This window comes from Peromyscus leucopus, chromosome 12, assembly GCF_004664715.2.
Source record: "Peromyscus leucopus breed LL Stock chromosome 12, UCI_PerLeu_2.1, whole genome shotgun sequence".
In the NCBI taxonomy this organism is placed as follows: Eukaryota; Metazoa; Chordata; class Mammalia; order Rodentia; family Cricetidae; genus Peromyscus; species Peromyscus leucopus.
Genome location: NC_051073.1, coordinates 41,101,650 through 41,120,238, shown reverse-complemented (window position 1 = coordinate 41,120,238; position 18,589 = coordinate 41,101,650). Strand labels below are relative to the sequence as shown.

General features: G+C 40.1%; 1 protein-coding gene across 7 annotated transcripts in view; it reads left to right on the top strand.

The window, feature by feature from the left end:
• The window catches only part of Senp7 (SUMO specific peptidase 7), a 108,284-nt gene that overhangs the window by 32,982 nt on the left and 56,713 nt on the right, over window positions 1-18,589 (top strand). For 5 of the 7 annotated variants that reach the window (XM_028867510.2, XM_028867512.2, XM_028867509.2 and 2 more), the window contains one exon: window positions 10,070-10,267. The exons of the other annotated variants lie outside the window; for them this stretch is intronic. In XM_028867510.2, coding sequence (XP_028723343.1) covers window positions 10,070-10,267 — 198 coding nt within the window. The remainder of the gene's footprint in view (window positions 1-10,069; window positions 10,268-18,589) is intronic. 7 annotated transcript variants of the gene reach the window in all.

Here is an 18,589-nt window from a genome sequence, read left to right as displayed (position 1 = left end):
GACAGGGTTTGAACTCGATGTCCTCTAAGATTCCTTCTAAGCTGTAACTTTCTGTCATTATAGATGGTCTTTACTAATTGTTTTGTGCATTTGCAACATCTTGATAAGCTTTAGCTGACAATGTAAGGATTATAGACTGATAATAATTCTTGATTCACATTTTGTAGTCAGTGGTTTAAAAGGCACATTATTCAGCAACTCTTGTGGCTAGGCATGTTCTTCACCCTCTAGGGATACTCTAGGTCATATTCCCAGGGTAACTAATGTTTAGTTGGAGGGTGTCTGCCTAGTGTGTCAGGATTATAGGAAGCAATAGCAGCACTGGGATCATTATTGGTAAAGGACATGTCATTGTGTCTTAGGGTTACTAACTGGGTCACATCATAGTTGCTATAAAAGAACACTGTGACCAAAGCCAACTTGGGGAAGAAAGGGCTTATTTGGTTTATGTTTCCTTATTGCTGTTCATCATCAAAGGAAGTCAGGACAGGAATCCAAACAGGGCAGGAACCTGGAGGCAAGAGCTGATGTAGAGGCCATGGAGTGGTTCTGCTTTCTGTCTTGTTCCCCATGGCTTGTCTATTCTGCTTTCTTATAGAACCTAGGACCACCTGCCCCGGGGTGGCCCCACCCACAATGGGCTGTGGCTTCCCACATCAGTCACTAAGAAAATGCCCATTTGACTTGCCTATAGTCCAGCCCTAGGGTGACATTTCTCAATTCAGGCTTCCTCTTCTCCAGTAACTCTAGCTTGAGTCAAGTTGACATAAAATTAAACAGCGAACATTGGACTTTGAAAACCTCCTGTTGCAGATGTGGGCCTCAGGTACATCCCTGGAATGTCAAACTTCTTGGACTCTGTAGCAGCCAACAGTAGTTAGCTCTAGAGTTTAATACGTTCTTGGCCTCAGTGTCTTGACTATTAATTCCAGTTGATAAGATAACCCCTGGCCAGCTGCTTCTATAACTGCTTCCCTGGGTCTTCTCTGTGGTTGTTACCTTTCTCAGGCCCCCATCGTAGCACAGTTTTTAATGACAGGTTCTCTCTCAGGATGCCTTCTGCAGCAGTCATCAAATCAAGTAGTAGAAAAAGGGACTATGTATTTGAGGGTAGGATTGCCCATCTCTCAACTTTTGGAAGTGATATCTACCCTCCCCTCCCCCGCCAGGAAGCCCAATGACACTGTTTATCTTACTTATCTGTTTGTTGTCTGCCTTTTTTTCCATACCTTCTGATACTATTTCCTTTCCTTTCTGGATTTCTGAAGCTCTTTTTTTCTTTCAGTGTTTGGAATAGAGTCTGTTATTTCTTATTCTCTCCTTCCTTGGCTAAAATGAAGGTAGCTTCTAGCCCACCATCTTCCCTAGATGCCCCAAGTACTCCATTTTGATAGTAAGATAATTTCTTTTTTCTTTTTCTTTTTTGTTTTTTTTGAGACAGGGTTTCTCCATGTAGCCCTCACTGTCCTAGAATTCGCTCTGTAGACCAAGCTGACTTTGAATTCAGAGGCCCACCTGCCTCTGCCCCCCAAATGCTGGCATTAAAAGTGTGTGCCACCATGCCTGGATGTAAGTTAATTTTTTTTATATTTATTTTGTGTGTAGGGCAGAGGTCAGAGTGTGCATGTGAAGGTCAGAGAAGAATATGCGTGCTACCACAGTCTCTGTGAGTTCATATGTGCATCAATCCTATTGTGTTTAGAAGACCTTGTTTCCTTGGTGTTCTTTATTCCCTGGGTTCTTACATTCTTTCTGCTTCCTTCCACAGGGTTCCCTGAGCCTTGAGGTGAGGGAATTGATAGAGACATCCCATTTAGGACTGAGTATTCCAAGGTTTCTCACAGTCTGCACATTGTCCAGCTGTGGGTTTCTGTTTATTTCTACCCCTTCAGGAGAAAGCTTCTCTGATGGCGAGCAAAACACTGATCTATGAATATAGCAGAGTGTTATTAAGAGCCATTTTATTGCTATTTTCCTTTAGCAGAACAATAGTACTTGGTTTTCTCCTAGGTCCTGGCCTAGCTAGTCTCAGGTTCATGGCCATCTGAGCACTGTCAGGGAAGGGTTCTACCTCACGGAATGGGCCTTAAGTCCAGTCAGATGCTGGTTGGTTACTTCCACAAGCTTTGTACCACTGTTGCACTCGTGCATCCTGCATGCATGCTGCCATTGTAGGTCCGTGTTTACAGCAGGGTTGGCGTTTACCGTTCTTCTCTGGTAGTGTGCAGAGTACCGTCCAGTACCACAAATTCTAGTCAGTAGGAGTGAAGGCTCTAGGTGGGCACCAACTCAACTTCTTCCTGTTCAGTGAGTTATATGGCATTATCTTCAGCAATAGGCCCTTTTTATTTATTTTTTTTGTAGAGAACAGCCAATGGCCTTGTCAATAGACTGGATTGTTTAGGGTATCCCATGGGGCCCCTTTGGCCAACAACTCAACTAGATGTAGTTCATCTTGACCTACAGGAGTCATTTGGTGATGAGAGCTGTCCAGTTGGGGCTCCATCTCCCTTTTTATTTGGCAATTCCACTTAGATCACCTTCATACATGTATGTTCTAGGAAGGTTTTACTATATTGGGTTTCCATATGCCCCCTCAAATGGCCCTTTGTTTCAGCTGTTTGTATTCTCTCCCTCACCCTCTTTTCCCCTCCTCCTGTCTGTTTGACCGTCCCATTCCATTCCTCCTCCCAATCCTTTCATATCTATGTATTCTTTTTCCTTTTCCTAGGGAGATCTGTCCTCTCCCTGTTTCCTTACTCTATACCTAACCTCAGTGGTTCTATGGATTGTCACTGAGACTTAACAGCTAACATCCACATATAAGTGAATATATACCATATTGTCTTTCTGGGTCCAGGTTATTTCACTCAGGATGATTTTTTTTTCTAGTTCCATCCATTTACCTGAGAATTTTATTTTATTTTTAACAGTTCAGTAATGTTCTATTATATAAATATGCCACTTTTGCTTTATCCATTCAGCCATGGATGGACATATAGTCTGTGTAGTAGTTAGAAAGAAAATGGCACTATTAGAGAGTGGCACTATTACAAGGTGTGACTTTTTTGGAGTAGGTGTGGCGTTGTTGGAGGAAATGTATCACCATGGCAGCAGGCTTTGGGGTCTCCTATACTCAAGCTACTCCTGGTGTCAGAGTTGCTTCTGCTGCCTGCAAATCAAAATATAAAACTCTCAGCTCCTTTTCCAGCACCATGTCTCCCTGCATGCTGCCAGGCTTCCCACCTTGTCCTGCCATGATGATAATGGACTAAACTTCTGAAACTGTAAGCTGCCCACAATGAAATGTTTTTCTCTGTAACAGTTACTGTGGTCATGGTGTCTCTTCACAGCAGTAGAAACCCTAAGACAGCCTGTTTCTGACCATTATAACTAGAGCAACAATGAACATGGTTGAGCCAGCATCTCTGTAGTCGAATGTAGAGTCTTTTGGGATGCACAAGTCTTGAATGTCCAAGGGTGGTATAGCTGGATCATGAGGTAGATGCATCCCAGCGTCCTGAAGAACTGGCACACTGATTTCCATAGTGGTTGTACAAGTTTGCACTCTTACCAGCAATGGATGAGTGTCCTCTAACTGCACATCCTCACCAGCATGAGTTGTTGTTTGTTTTATTGATCTTGGCCATTCTGTCAAGTATATGATGAAATCTCAAAGTAATTTTGATTTGCATTTCCATGATGTGCTTGAATTTTTTAGATTTAGCATTTTCCTTAACTGAGGAATTGAGTTATTCTATCTAGTCTTCAATGCCTGAGATTCTCTCTAACATGTCTTTTATTGTGTTGGTGAGGCTTGCCTCTGAGGTTCCTGTTTGAGTTCCTAAGTTTTTCATGTACAGTTTCTCCTCAGTTTGGGTTTTTTTTTTTTTTTTTTTTTTTTTTTAGTGATTCCCTTTCCACTTTCCTGTTTTGAACAGTTTTCTTCATTTCATTCCACTGTTTGTGTTTTCATAGATTTCATTAATGGATTTGTTTGTATCCTCTTTATGATCCTTGAGCATACTCATTATAGCTCTTTTGAAGTCCTTGTCTTATTTTGCAGATATGTTGCATTTCTTGGGGCCTAGTGAAGTAGGGTTGCTGGGCTCCAGTGTAGATATATTGTTCTGGCTGTTATTGAATATGTTTTTGCACTGGAGTATAGGCATCTGGGTTTGGCATGTGTCTTTGTTAGGGCTTCTATTGCTGTGAAGAGACACCATGACAGAGTGAGTTCCAGGACAGCCAGAGCTTCACAGGGAAACCCTGTCTCAGGGGGAAAAAAAGTGGATCAAAGACCTGACTGTAACGCCTCAAGCGGTGTAACTAATGTGCAGCAGGGAAACATTTCAAATCACTGCCACCTTCAACCTCCCAGATAGAACCCGAAAGACAAAAGAAACTAAAGGAAAACTGACAAACCTTCACCCTTACAGGCTAGCTTTCAGAGTGCTGAAGGTGCTCTGGCTGTCCTGGAACTCACTCTGTAGACCAGACTGGCCTCGAACTCATAGAGATCTGTCTGCCTCGGCCTCCCAAGTGCTGGCATTAAAGACGTGTGCCACCACCACCTGGCTGTCTTTTATCCACTTAAGGTTGATTTTGTTTGTATGCTGTGGGAAATTGAGGTCAAATTGAAATCTCCTACATTTATATACCCAGTTTTGCCAGGACAGTTTATTGAAGAGGATGTTCTTTCTCTAATGTTAGTTTTTAGTGCCTTTGTTAAGAATCAGTCTTAATGGATTAGTTTCCTTGTAGACTCTATACTCTCTTTCATTAAGCTGTCTGTTTTTATGTCAATACCTGTGGTATTTCAGTCACTGCGGCTCTGTACATTTTGTATATCTTGAAATCAGGCATTGTGATACTCAAGTTTTGTTCTTTTTACTCAAGCTTTCTCTAGATGTTCAGTTTTTTCCTTCCATGTGAATTTTAAGATTATATTTGTTACTATTATCTTAATTTCCTGATTAGAAGCACCTTGAGGAAGGATGTGTTTCTTTTGGCTAATGATTTAAGAATGGTGTCTTAGTCACTGTCCTGTTGCTGTCGAGAGACACCATGACCAAGGCAACTCTTTAGGAAGCAATTATTGGAACTCACTTACAGTTTCAGAGGCTTAGTCCTTTACCATGGCAGGAAGCATGGCGGCAAAGCAGACAGACAGGCATGGTCCTGGAGAAGTAGCTGAGAGCTTTACATCCTGATCCTCAGGCAGTGGGCAGAGAGAGGGGTAGGAACAGGCACTGGACATGGCATGGGCTTTGAAACCTCAAAGGCTACCCTCAGCGACACACCTCCTCCAACAAGGACACACTTTCCAATCCTTCCAAGCACTTCCACTGGGGACTAAGCAAACATATGTGCCCGTGGGAGCTAATATCCTTCAAACCACCACCAAGTCTAGTGTGGCAGGGCAGGCTAGGCGGCAGGAATGTTATCAAAATGAATCTTTGGTCAGGAAGCACCAAGAGACAATGAGATCTTCAACTGGATTGCTCCTTTTTATTCTTTAATGGATTCCTGCCTATGGCACGGTACCACCCACAGTCAGGGTAGATCCCCCCTTCTCAGTGAAACCTTTCTAGAAGCAGCCTTATAGTTATACCCAGAACTCTGTTTCCATAGTGATATGAAACCCAGTTGACAGGGACATTTAACCATTTCAGCTCTGTGTCTTGTCAATTTGACATTCAGACACATCACTATGAGGGCTGGAGAGATGGTTCATCACCTAAGGCACTTGTTTTTGCAGAGGACCTAGATTTGATTCCCAGCACATACACGGTAGCTCATAACCACCTATAAGTCCAGTTCCAGGATATCTGATACCCTCTTCTGACATACATATGAGCAAAACACTCATAAATAAAAAATAAATCAAAGGCATATCACTATAAATCATATTATTCCATCCTTGACTTGTAAAGTCTCATTTTCATCTAATAATGTGAAATGCATTAGGTTCATCTCTAAATATCCCCACAATCTTCAGCTGTTCCAACTTCATCCTAAGGTCCAAAGTTTCTTCTGAGACTAAGGTAATTTAACTGTGAGCCCCTAAAGTCATAACCACATTACATTTTTTCAGTAGATAATGGCACAGAGTAAACATTCTCATCCCATTAAGGAGGAAAGGGGTCATAGCTAGGAAAGATCCGATCAAAGCAAATGTGAAATCAAGCAGGGTAGATGCCAAATGTTGCAGTTCTGTGCCTGGCATCAGGGGTTCCTATTGGATTCATCTCAGCATCAAAGGGTTTGGGCAGACCCACACTCCAGATCTGCTTCCTGCAGCATGCAGAGCCTCTGTCTTGAACTGGCTGCCTTCTGTGTCTTCAGCTTTCTTTAGTAGGTGTTCCATGTTTTGGTATCTCCAACATCCTAGGGTCTCCATTACAACTTAGGCTTCACTTTCAAACTTTATGCAGTGACTTCTCAGGGTCTCCTTGCAGGGATTCCACCCCTGCCATGCAGTCTTACATCTTTCATGCCTGCAAAACCAGTCTAAGTGGACAGTGCTGCCAGTTTGAGATGGAGCCCAAAGGCCTTGGATCACAGTTGAATTAGCCTTTGTGTGTTGATACATGGCTGGGGTTTATGTGTACTTCCCATGGCAGCTGTTTTTGAGAAGTAAATCCTTCAGAGGCATTTTCAGTTTAGGCTCCTTTCTTTAAAATGAATTTGCATTTCACTAGAGTTTTCCATAGGTGGGTCTTGCCTTCCTGGTACCTTTCCTATGCAGAATGCTAGGTTTTTGTCTGTTTTGTTTTTAACAACTGTACAGCTTGTTAAATTGTTTTAACAACTCAGCAGCCTTGTCTGTAACTTCATATGCATTCCTTTTCCCACTAACAACACATTTTCCATATCTTCCTGCTCTGTCTGTTGCTCTCATTCAGTGTAGACCTAACCATGAGCAGTCAGTAGTAATCATGCTACAGCCCTCACGCTGGCTTGTCTTGAGATTTCTGCTGCCAAATAGAATTAATACATTACTTTTAAATTCATCGCTACTCAAGGTTTCAGGACATAGACAAATGCAGCAGATTCTTTGCCAAAATGTAACATGAGGCTTTTAGCTCTGTTCCGTACAGAGTTCTTATTGAATAAAATCTCAACCCCTGGGGCTGGAGAGATGGCTCAGTGGGTAAGAACACTGACTGTTCTTCCATAGGACCTGGGTTCAATTCCCAGCACCCACATGGCATTTCACAGCTGTCTGTAACTCCTGTTCCGGGGATCCGACACCCTCATACAGACATACATGTGGACAAAACACCAATGCACATAAAATACAGATAAAAAATTAAATCTCAACTCCTTCATATAGTCCACCATATACTAATTGTACAGTGTTATCTTGGTCATAGGTCATATCACTCTAGACATTTGGATAAATAATTTAATTTCTGTCATTAGAGAGGCGTCATCCAGCAACTGATGGAAACAGATGCAAATCCGCAGCCAAACATTAGGCATCACTCAGGGAATCCTGCAGAATAGGGGAAGAAAGGATTATAGGAGCCAGAGGGAGGAGTCAAGGACACCACAAGAAAACTCACAGAATCAACTAACCTGGGCTCATGGCGGTTCACAGAGAATGGACCGACTACCAGGAAGCCTGCATGGGACTGACCTAGGCACTCTGCATATAGGTGACAGTTGTGTAGCTTGGTCCTCTTGTGGGACTCCTAACAGTGGTAACAGGGGCTGACTCTGCCTCTTTTACTGGCTTTTGGGACTCTACTCCTCATACTGGGTTGCCTTACCCAGCCTTAATACATAGGGGAAATGCTTAGTCTTCCTGCAACTTGATATGCCATGTTTTGTTGATACTTATGGGGAGACCTGCCCTTTCCTAAACAGAAACGGAGGAGTAGATTGGGGGTGGGAACAGAGAGGGGGTTTTGGGGAGGGACTGGAAGGAGATGGAGGGCAAACTGCGCCTGGGATGTAAAATAAATAAATTAATAAAAGTTTTTATTTCCTCGAGTAGGCATTACTGCTACTGTTTCCTTAATTTTTTTTGTTGTTGTTTCTGTCCATTTTCTTTGGTAGAGTGCCTAGCATTCTTTAACACTTAAGCCTAAAGGTTGTTAACAGCTTAGGGCAGGAAAGGTTTATTTTCAGCTTCTGGTTTCAGGGTTTAGTCCATCTTGGTGGAACAGGAACGAGAGAACAGCTGCATGGCAGCTGCCAGGGTGCTCACACAGCTGCTGAATCCGGAGGCAAAGAGCAGCAGGGATGAAAAGCAGGGCCGACTCCTAGTTACCCACCTGTACCAGCAGGTCCTACAGCCTTATAGAACAGCTGTGGGCATTTGCACACGTGAGCCTGGGTGGGGTGTTAATGTCCAGACTTGTCACAGTCATCTTCATAGCCAAACCCTTCTTGCCGTGGTTCAGAAGGAACGACAGTATCGGTTCTCCTTCCTGTCTCTCGTGAGCAGGAACTGTTTCATGTTTGCTGATGTGTCTCTAACTCCTACCAGCATAGTTGTTTGGTTAAATGTTCCATAAATAGTGGTTGATGTATGATTACTGATTCAAAGAAATACGTATTCTTCATACCTTAAGTTGTTTTTCTTAATTAACATGTTCCCATGGAAGTTCTCCTATGACTTGAACCTTCTTCCCTTTAGGTTGTCTGGTGCTCTGTCTATCCCCAAGTAGCTGCTACAAACATTCTTTAAATTCTTTTGGAAATTCCCTGTATTATTATGAAAATATGTGAGCATTTTGTCTTCTGTTTCCTAATATTATTGTATTTGTTAAATAATGAAATTGTGTCTAAAAGTACCTCCTATGACATCAAAAAGACTTTTCTGATTAAACACTTGTGATTAACACTTTAGCTATTCCTCATTTGGTATTGTTTAAAGTCTGTGTGGTAGACTATTTATACCCCTGCAAAAACTATTCAGTGGTATGAGGACTGAACATAGTTTATATGTGTGTGTGTGTGTGTGTGTGTGTGTGTGTGTGTGTGTGTGATGAAGCAAAAATTGGAAAGTACTTGCATTTATCAGGCTTTCTATTGATGTTGTTTGTTGAAGATGTGAGGTTCCCGTACTTACAGATAAGCACTAGGAAAACCAGGAAGGTTAAACACGCCGGCTTGTCTCTTCAAAGGAAGAAGATGTTTACCTGTTTTCCACCCAGAAAACTGGGAATGGATGTAGTTTATAACCTGGTGGTCTTTTGCTATCTGAAGGGCCACACTTCACCTGAATCCCCCAGACTAACGTTTGCTGCAGTCACTTTTCCAAACCCTTATCTTGAGCGTGTTTCTGAGTCAATAGAACCGATCTTTATGGAAGAGGTCATATGTACTTTGGGAAGAGTTTCACTGTAAGCTTGTCTTAAGCTTTGTTGTACATGTGGGATTGAGTTAATTATCCTCAGGAAACTTCTTTTCCAAAATTGTGCTGTGCTTAAATATGGCTAAAACAAACTGCTTGAGGTCAGACTCTAGAATTTTGAACCTACACTGGCTAAGATGCACTGAACCGGATTTCCTTCTTGCCTCAAGAGGATTGTTCTCTGCCAGTCTTGGTGTTTGCGGAGACCCCCACAGTTGTCATTAAATACAGCTGTTTATCTATCCATGTTAGAGATAAGGTAAAATAAGAGTATCATTTCCTCTCAGTTTTAATATGTTTTCTAAATTACTGCATGCTAAAGCAAAAGCATACGTAATTCAGAAAGTGGTTGCCTCTGTGATGAGATCTATAGATGCACATTCACCTTCCACCAACTGTGGGAAAGCATAGGTGAGTTGCTAGGAACCAAACAGCTGTACATATTTGTGAGGACGATTATAGGTTGTCTGATGAAATTCCGAAGAAAATCCCAATGTAAGTGAAGTAGGCTTTACTTTTTAATGTGTCATTGAGAACTACTAGACATTTGGTTTTTTTACTTATAATGTTTATAACTAGTTAAATTTTGTGAAGTAGTGAAATTCAGAATTCTAGGAAATACTTGTTACAGTTTGTAATAAATTCATGTATTATACAACATTTAGAACCATATGTATTAATTATTTGTGTATATAACAGGCATCTCAGAGTTATGTTGACGAATGTTCTATGGACGGATTTAGGACGAAAATTCAGAAAGACCCTACCTAGAAATGATGCTAATTTATGTGATACCAGCAAGGTGCAATCAGACTCATTGCCTTCGACATCTGTTGACAGCATAGAGACATGTCAGAAATTAGATCCTCTTCACCAAAGCCTTAATTTATCTGAAAGGTATGTTACTGAGTATTGATTTTGTTTAATTTACTACATGTGAAATAGTATAAATCCAATATTCTTGAAAACAAGATTGTTGGAAATGATATTGAAGATCAATACATACAAGTTTGTTTCACTCTAGAACGAACCTTAGAGTTTTCCACCCTGATTTTCAGTTAAATGATGGTTCTGTACTTAACTAAGGAGATGGACAAGGGATTGAAAAAGGCTTCTTATTTCATTTAACTTATTTACTTTATGATTAATTGATGTATGTATTTTAGGAATTTTATGATATAAAAGATAATATGTATGCATATTTGTATATATGTGCATATTCATGTTTGTTTGCATACTTTTCTTTATTTTTAACCTTTTACTTTAAAAATTATTTTTAAAATTTTACATGTATACTGTGTTTGCATCATTTCCCCTCCTCTTTTTATGCCCTCCAAACACTTTCAGGTTCTACGCACTCCCTCTCAAATTCATGGCTTATTTTCCTTTAATTATTATTATTGCAAGTATATATATGTATATATATATACACACATATGTATATGTATATGGATGCATAGACAAATACAATTTGCTGAGTTCTTTCAGTGTACTTGTATGGATATGTTTTTTAGGCTGACCACTTTATATTGGATAACCAAATAGGGGGTCCTGAGGAAGACTATTTCTCCCCCGTTAGCATTTAAAATGACCCACGGCTCTTCATGTAGGGATGGGGACCCCGTTCAGGTCGTTTAGGCAGCCGTATTGTTGAGACTGCACAAGTGCAGCAGTTTCCCTGCTGTATAGAGAAGATGCTGTCCTGCAGCAGAAGGTCTGATCCTCTGCCTCTCACGGCCTTTCTGCTTCGTCGCTTGTGATGTCCTTGAGCCTTAGATGTTGGGGTTGTGTTGTAGATGCATCAGGTGGGGCTGGGTACTTGATGCTCAGTTGTTCTCTGCATTTTGACCAGTTTTGGCTCTCTATAATGGTCTGTGTCTGCTGCAAAAAGAAGCTTCTCTGATGAGGAATGAGAACTGCACTCCTCTGTAAGGGTATAAAAATAAGTATTAGGGAGGCAGTTAGAAATTAGACTAGCTTGGGGAAGTGGCAGTAGTAGATTTTCTCCTCTAGGTTCCATGACTTAACCAGCTCTACATGGTTGCCTAGGTTTACAGTACCAGGCATGAATTTCCTTTTATTCAGTAGGTCTTAAGTCCAGTTAGGTGGCTGTTGTTCACTCCCAGGAGATAAGTGCCACCATTGCATCCTTGGGGAACTCCTGCAGTGCTGGTCATTGCTAAGGTTCCCAGGCTTTACAGCTGGGTAGGACTGTTGCTTTTCTCCCTTGGCAGCTTGCATAGCACCTTCAGATACTGTGAGAACTAGTCTTCGGGGAGGAGACTTCCAGGTCAGATCCACCCGGATTTCTCCAGGTCCTGTGTCTGAAGTGTGTGGTGTCGTCAGCAATAGGGTCTCCCCTTCAAGTTTTGGAAGGCAGCCAGGGCAATGACAGTAGCCTATATTGTTTTGGAGTCTCATGGGTTCTCCTAAACAACAGTTTGAAGGGAGTTTCCCAGGCCTGGGACTGGGTCTTTTGTTAGTTAGTCTGTGGCTCTTGGGGGGAGCATTATCACCACAAGTGGTATAGCTGTCTTTAATTACTATATACATAACTATATATATGAGTAGATCTCCATGTATACTCACATATATGTAATTTTGAGTAACAATAAGACCACATGATTGCTTGTGGCTTTTCTAGATATCCATAGTGTTATTTATCCCCCTTTTCTGTATTGCTGTCCCTTCCACCGGGACAGTCCCCCATGCCCCCATCCCTCTTTTCGTAGCGCCTGTGTTCTGCCACTTCTCTTTCTAGAGCTCTTCCACCACTATGATCCCTTTTTATTTTTTTGTTTTCTAAATTGTAGCATATATATATATATATATATTTTTTTTTTTTGAGACAGGGTTTCTCTGTGTAGCTTTGCGCCTTTCCTGGAACTCGCTTTGTAGACCAGGCTGGCCTCGAACTCACAGAGATCCACCTGCCTCTGCCTCCCGAGTGCTGGGATTAAAGGCGTGCGCCACCACTGCCCGGCTTGTAGCATATATTTTAAACATAATTTAATCTGGATCCTCATTACTTTTGGCTTTGTGAGGCTTCTCATATTTTAGACACATCAATTTAGTACAAAAATGATATTAAAATATCACTTCCATATTTTAAATAGTAAACATTCAGTTTAATTTTTAGAAATAACAAGACAAAACTCTGTGTTTTTTGAAAAAAATATTTATTTTTTATTTGTGTGTATGTGTATATGCCCACAGACATCTGAAGAAAGTGTTAACTGTCCTGGAGCTGGAGTTACAGATAGTGTGATCCACCATGTGGGTGCTGGGAACTGAACTTTAGTCATCTACAAGAGTAGCGAACTCTCTTAATCACTGAGCTGTATCTCCAGCCTCCTATTTTTTTTTTTTTAATTGTATGTAGGGTTTGTTGCTAAAAAGTAGGAATTAGTAGGAATTTTTAATCTATAATATAATACTTTATATTTTCATTTACAGTTTTAGCTCTTAAATATTTTTTAGGGTTGGTACATTGTTTAGAGTCAGAATAACTTGCCCTTTACCATGGTAGTGCTTTGATATTATGCTCTATAGTCTGGAATTCTCTCTTTCTTTCTATTTGGAGACAGGTTCTCATTATGTCCTCACTTTGCAACTCTGGCTGGCCTGGAACTCTCTATAGAGACCAGGCTGGCCTTGAACTCACAAAGATCTGTCTGCCACTATGGTCTGTAATCTGGATGACAGTAAATACTTTAAACTACAATTCAGATAAAACTAACTTTAAGCAGTTATTTGAAAAATAAAAATGGTACTTTCTTAAAACATCCAAGTATAAGTCTTTCTCTGTCTCTGTCTCTCTCTCTTTCACACACACACACACACACACACACACACACACACACACACACACACACACACACACACACAAACACTTGGGGCTAGAAAGATGGCTCAGTGGTTAAGAGCACTGGCTACTCTTTCAGAGGACCTGCTTTGTATTCTCAGCACCCATGTAGTTATAATTGTTTGTAACTCCAGTTCCAGGGGATCTGTTGCCCTCTTCTGGCCCCAATGGACACTAGGCATGGACATGTTGCATAGCCATACATGCAGGCAATATATTCATATTCATAAAACAATAACATAACAAATTTAAAATGAACACTTCTTTTAAAGGATGAAATCATAAATTGTTTACTGAGACTGTCCTAATAAATCATATTTGATAGAAATTTAACTTTTTAAACAGGACACAAAATAGTTTGTATAAGTTTAAATCAGTCTGTTCTTAGTGTTTTGATTTCTAGCATTAATCTTCTGAGGTATTAGAAAACTAATCTCTAACAGTGCTGATATGTAAAGGGCTAGTTAGAAGAATGATTTTAAGGTATTTCTGACCCTTTTGGAAGGAAGCTTCTATTTTCCTCCAGATGATAACAAAATCATTAGTACCCCCCTCACGCACACACCCCCGCCCTCATATTTTACAACACTGTGTAGTGTTCCATTCTTTCTGAAGAATAGTTTTCCCCAAGAATTGTTACCAGCTAAATGACGTCTTTATGAAGCTTTAGTATAAGGAGTTCCATTAGGACTCTAGTTCTCCCCCTCTCCTCCTTCCCTCCCATCCAGTTCCCAGCATCCAGCTCTCTTTGCTAAGGTCTAGGCCGACTAAACTCAGACTTACTCTAAACTACAAACATAATCTTGATTGTCAACTCATCCTGATGTTTGTATCCTTTTGCTATCTGGTGAATGGCCTACCCACATACTCAGTTCTATAAATTAGAACTAGAGAATGGCCCTTAACCTCTCCCCACCCCCCACCCCCTGCTTTTTTCATCCCTTACATCCCATCATTTACTATATTTAGCTATTTTGATTTCAAATTAAATCTATATTGAAATAATGTTTATTTCCAGCACTCCAGTCTAAGCCCTAATAATACTGTGTCTTTATTATTATGATAGTAATTTGTGTGGGCTTCCTGTGCATATACTTTTTCTTATAAAGTCATTCCTTCTCTTTATTTTAAAAGTCAGATGGTACTTGTTACTTTCAAGGTAAAGTTGCTGTAGTTGGGCACACAGGGCCTTATGACTGACACTTTGTGTCTCCTGTGTCTGTTTGCTCCTCCACAATTGTGTTCTTCCTGGGGAACTGGTACATCTCACTGAATGCCATGTGCTCTTTCAGACATGTTCTCAATCCTTTTATCTTGTGAACAGTCTCCTCTTCCATCTTGACGTATTTCTGCTGGCTCTGAACATTGAGCTCATTCATCTTTGACTCCCATCTTAGGTAGCTACACTTGATCCACTCCCACCCCCATCCTGTTTAATAGCCTATTCATCAGAGCACTCATATTTTGATTTTTAACTTCTTTGTATCCTTGACAGGATAAAACTTTGTGAGAATAAGAACTACATTACATTTTATTCTTTTCTCCTTTTCTCCTAGTATAGTACTAGGCATATACTCAATAATAACTATTTGCTGAATAAAAAAAGCAATTACTTCTTAACAGAGAGATATCTTCAGACCTTTATTGATGCATATTTTCCTCCATCAGAGTGAATTTTCGCCTCTGTAATTTTGATGACAACCAGGAAAAGAGATTGCAAGCCTCAAATAAAGAAATTGGAGAACTCTTGGGTACGGCCTTGGATGAATGTGTTCTGGGACTCACTGTTTTCAGTAGGAGGTTTGCGTCTCCTTCATGACATGAGGCCTTTTTTTTTTTTTAACTTTTACCCTGCTAGGACATATTATTTCAGAAAAACAAAAAGATAAAAAAAAAAATTACCTTTGCTTTTAAATTTTGTCCTAAAGTTTAACTTTTAAATAAACAAAGATTACATATTCAATTACAGAAATGACTTCTTGTTATAAATTTTGCTTTCATTCTGGTGTCTATGGGCAGTGAACCAAGGGTCTTTTATGTAAGGACCGTTTGACCTTTTGATTCCCAGGTAAGACTAAAGGGACAAATAGCAAGCACGTGGTTCAAGTCAGCTGTGTAATATAATGAAAATAAAGAGTCAGGAATGACAGAAATACCAAACTAGCAGTGTGTTCAGTGTACGTCTAAAAAACAAAAAGCAATCGGGCTTGTTTTAAAACATGATTCTTTGGATGTGTTTGACTCTTTCTAAAGGACACGTTAATACATTTTACTGTAGAGCTTATTTCCACATGTGGTTCACATCTGTTTTCCTGGTTGAAGATTTCCAGACTTTTATTAGCCTTAGTCAGCAGGAGCTGAGTGGGATACACACAGAGGATGAACTTACTCTTGCTTCTGTTTATGAGCAGCAGAGATTATTAGTGAAGTACAGGACATTATATATTCATAATCTTTAAGGAGAGTTACTGATACTTGGAATTAATCTAAATGGTGTATTTATTATTTTTCTTAAATTATACATTTGAAACAAAAAAAAAATACAACATATTCCAAATACTGTTACCTTATGGTTTCGTTAGGCCAGTAATATTCTAATTGAGTGATAATTTAATTTGTTCACTTAAAATTTAGCTTTGTGAAAGGAAAAGGAAATCTGTGAATCTTGGGGTTAGGGACATAGCTTGGTTGGTAAAGTGTCTGTCATGCAAGCATGCAGGCCTGATTTTGATCCCAGCATCCACGTAAAAAGCAGGATGTAGTGGTGCGTGTTTGCAGCCCCAGCACTAGGGAGGTGGAAATAGGAACTCTGGAGCTCACTGGTCAGCCACCCTAGCTTAATTGGCAAGCCCTAGGTCCCACGTGAGGGGCTTTGTACAAAAAATACTGTGTACGGCTCTCGATGAACAACACTGTGGTTTCCTCTGTCCTCCACATGTACACATATGCACACATGTACATACACTCTTACCCAATATGTATCCACCTACACACGAACATACATATACTTACACACATACCTACTTACACATGCGCGCGCGCGCGCGCGCGCGCGCACACACACACACACACACACAGATAGATAGATAGACAGACAGATAGATAGAAAGGAAATCTGTGGATCTTCTAAAGTTATAGACCCGTGAGATGGCATTGGATAAAAGCACTTGGTGTGCAAGTTTGACAAGCTGAATTTCGTCTCTGAATTCATAGCGGAAGACTGGAACTAATTCCTGAATGTAGTCCTCTGACCTTCATACCTGGACTGTGGTATGTGCGTACACATATAATTTAAAGTTTTAAAAGAAGAAAATAGAAAAAACTTAATAATTCTTACTTTAAGATGCTGCTTGAGAAGTTGTAATTTGAATTATGTCATCTGAGAGATGAGTGGATTTATGTCCTTGTTAAAAATGTCACATACTATACTTTTTATTAATGTATATTATAGAAAGTATTGTAAATTATAGAAAAACAAAGTTGGATTAGCCATGTAACTTTTTATATTGCAGCTACATTCGCAGGTCTAATTATTGTTTTTCCATAGATTTTATTTTATTAAAAATGGCTGTTGAAATGATTGCATATTAATATATCATTAATTTTTCAATGCTTCCCTACATTTGTTAAGTATTTGTGAAGATATGCCTGCAGTGGAGCCATAGAAGCTGGCACAGCTTTCTTAACACACTTTCTCCTGACTTCTTTCTCAATATTCGTTTCTGCTGTGGTTTGGTATATTTTTTATGTTCTGAAGTGCAGTCTTATAGTTATTTCACAGTACTTATATATTTAGGAAAACAAATTGGATATAGTATATGACTTGACAACTTTCATTCCTTCATTCCAGATTGAGATAGGTTGTATAACTTCAGAGCTTCTTGAAATACAAGGTAGTGCTTGATAATAGGGACAGTACTAATTTATAGAGTTGTAGTCCCAAAGACAGACCAGCTTCTATGAATTTAGTTTACTCTATAGTCTATATTCTCTAGGGCCATCACACAAGCTCCTTTTTTTTTTTTTCCTCAAGGTATCCAAAGTGGCTCTTATCCATAGCTAATAGAAGGTATTGGACAATGGCTGTGAATTTTGAAGAGCTGAGGAAATGACCATAGTCATTGCTAGGTGTAAGTTATACTTACTTTTCCAAAGATTAGATTTTTACCAAGGTTGCAGAGTCTAATAGTTCAAAATTAACGTTGACTAAGACTTCCAAAAATAGAAAAGGGGAAATATGGTGATATTTTATTTGTACTGAAATGTGATTTTATTTGTATGTTAATAAATAAAGTTGCTAGTAGCAAGCCATCGCAGAAGCTGGGCATTGGTGGAGCATGCCTTTAATCCCAGCTCTTGGGAGGCAGAGCTAGGCAGATCTCTGTGTGTTCAAGGATACAGCCAGCATTGGAGACACACGCCTTTAATCTCAATACCAACCATAGAAGACCTGAAGACCTGGAGATCTGTACAGACAGGCAGTGATGAGGCAGTCATGTGGTTGGGTTTACAACCAATGAGAAGGCAGAACAGAAACACTATAAAAAGACAGACACACAGGAGGTAGATCTCTTTTGGAGAGGTAGGGCAACAGCGACAGGGAAGGGTAAAGTTTTTAGCTCTTAGCTCTTGCTCTGACCTCTTGGCTTTCATCTCTGCATTGGCTCTGTGTTTCTTTTTTTTTTTTTTTTTTTTGGTTTTTCGAGACAGGGTTTCTCTGTGTAGCTTTGCGCCTTTCCTGGAACTCACTTGGTAGTCCAGGCTGGCCTCGAACTCACAGAGATCCGCCTGGCTCTGCCTCCCGAGTGCTGGGATTAAAGGCGTGCGCCACCACCGCCCGGCATGTTTCTTATTTAATAAGACAGTTGGTTACATCTACACTTCAATAATATGAAATTCAAATAAGTTTCCATTTACTTTGAATATACATGCTAGCAATTGTGTTAATTACTTTAAATCTATTATTTTGTTTAATTCTCGCTGTTGAAGGTAGATACTCTTCCCATGTTAGTGATGAGGTGATCAGAAACAGAAATTTTGGTAAGTAACTCTCCTAAACAAGTGTTACTTGGTGGTGGAATCAGATTCCTGACCTGCTGTGAGCATCTGCAGCCTGTGCTCATAATTCCTGTTCTGTGGTTTCTTTCTTCACCCTTTCGCCCTTTGGAATCTCCATGTTTTTCTCTGCAGGAAAATAGGAATCGGGCTTTACTACATGTTACATAGTTCATTAACCTTTGGTGTTCTACTCATTCTTCATTTTGTTCTGTGGCATTCGTTCACATAGTCGTAGAGTGCTTTCTAGTTGAAAAGCAAAGTGTTAGGGACATGTTGGGGTGTGTCTTGAGCCCTTT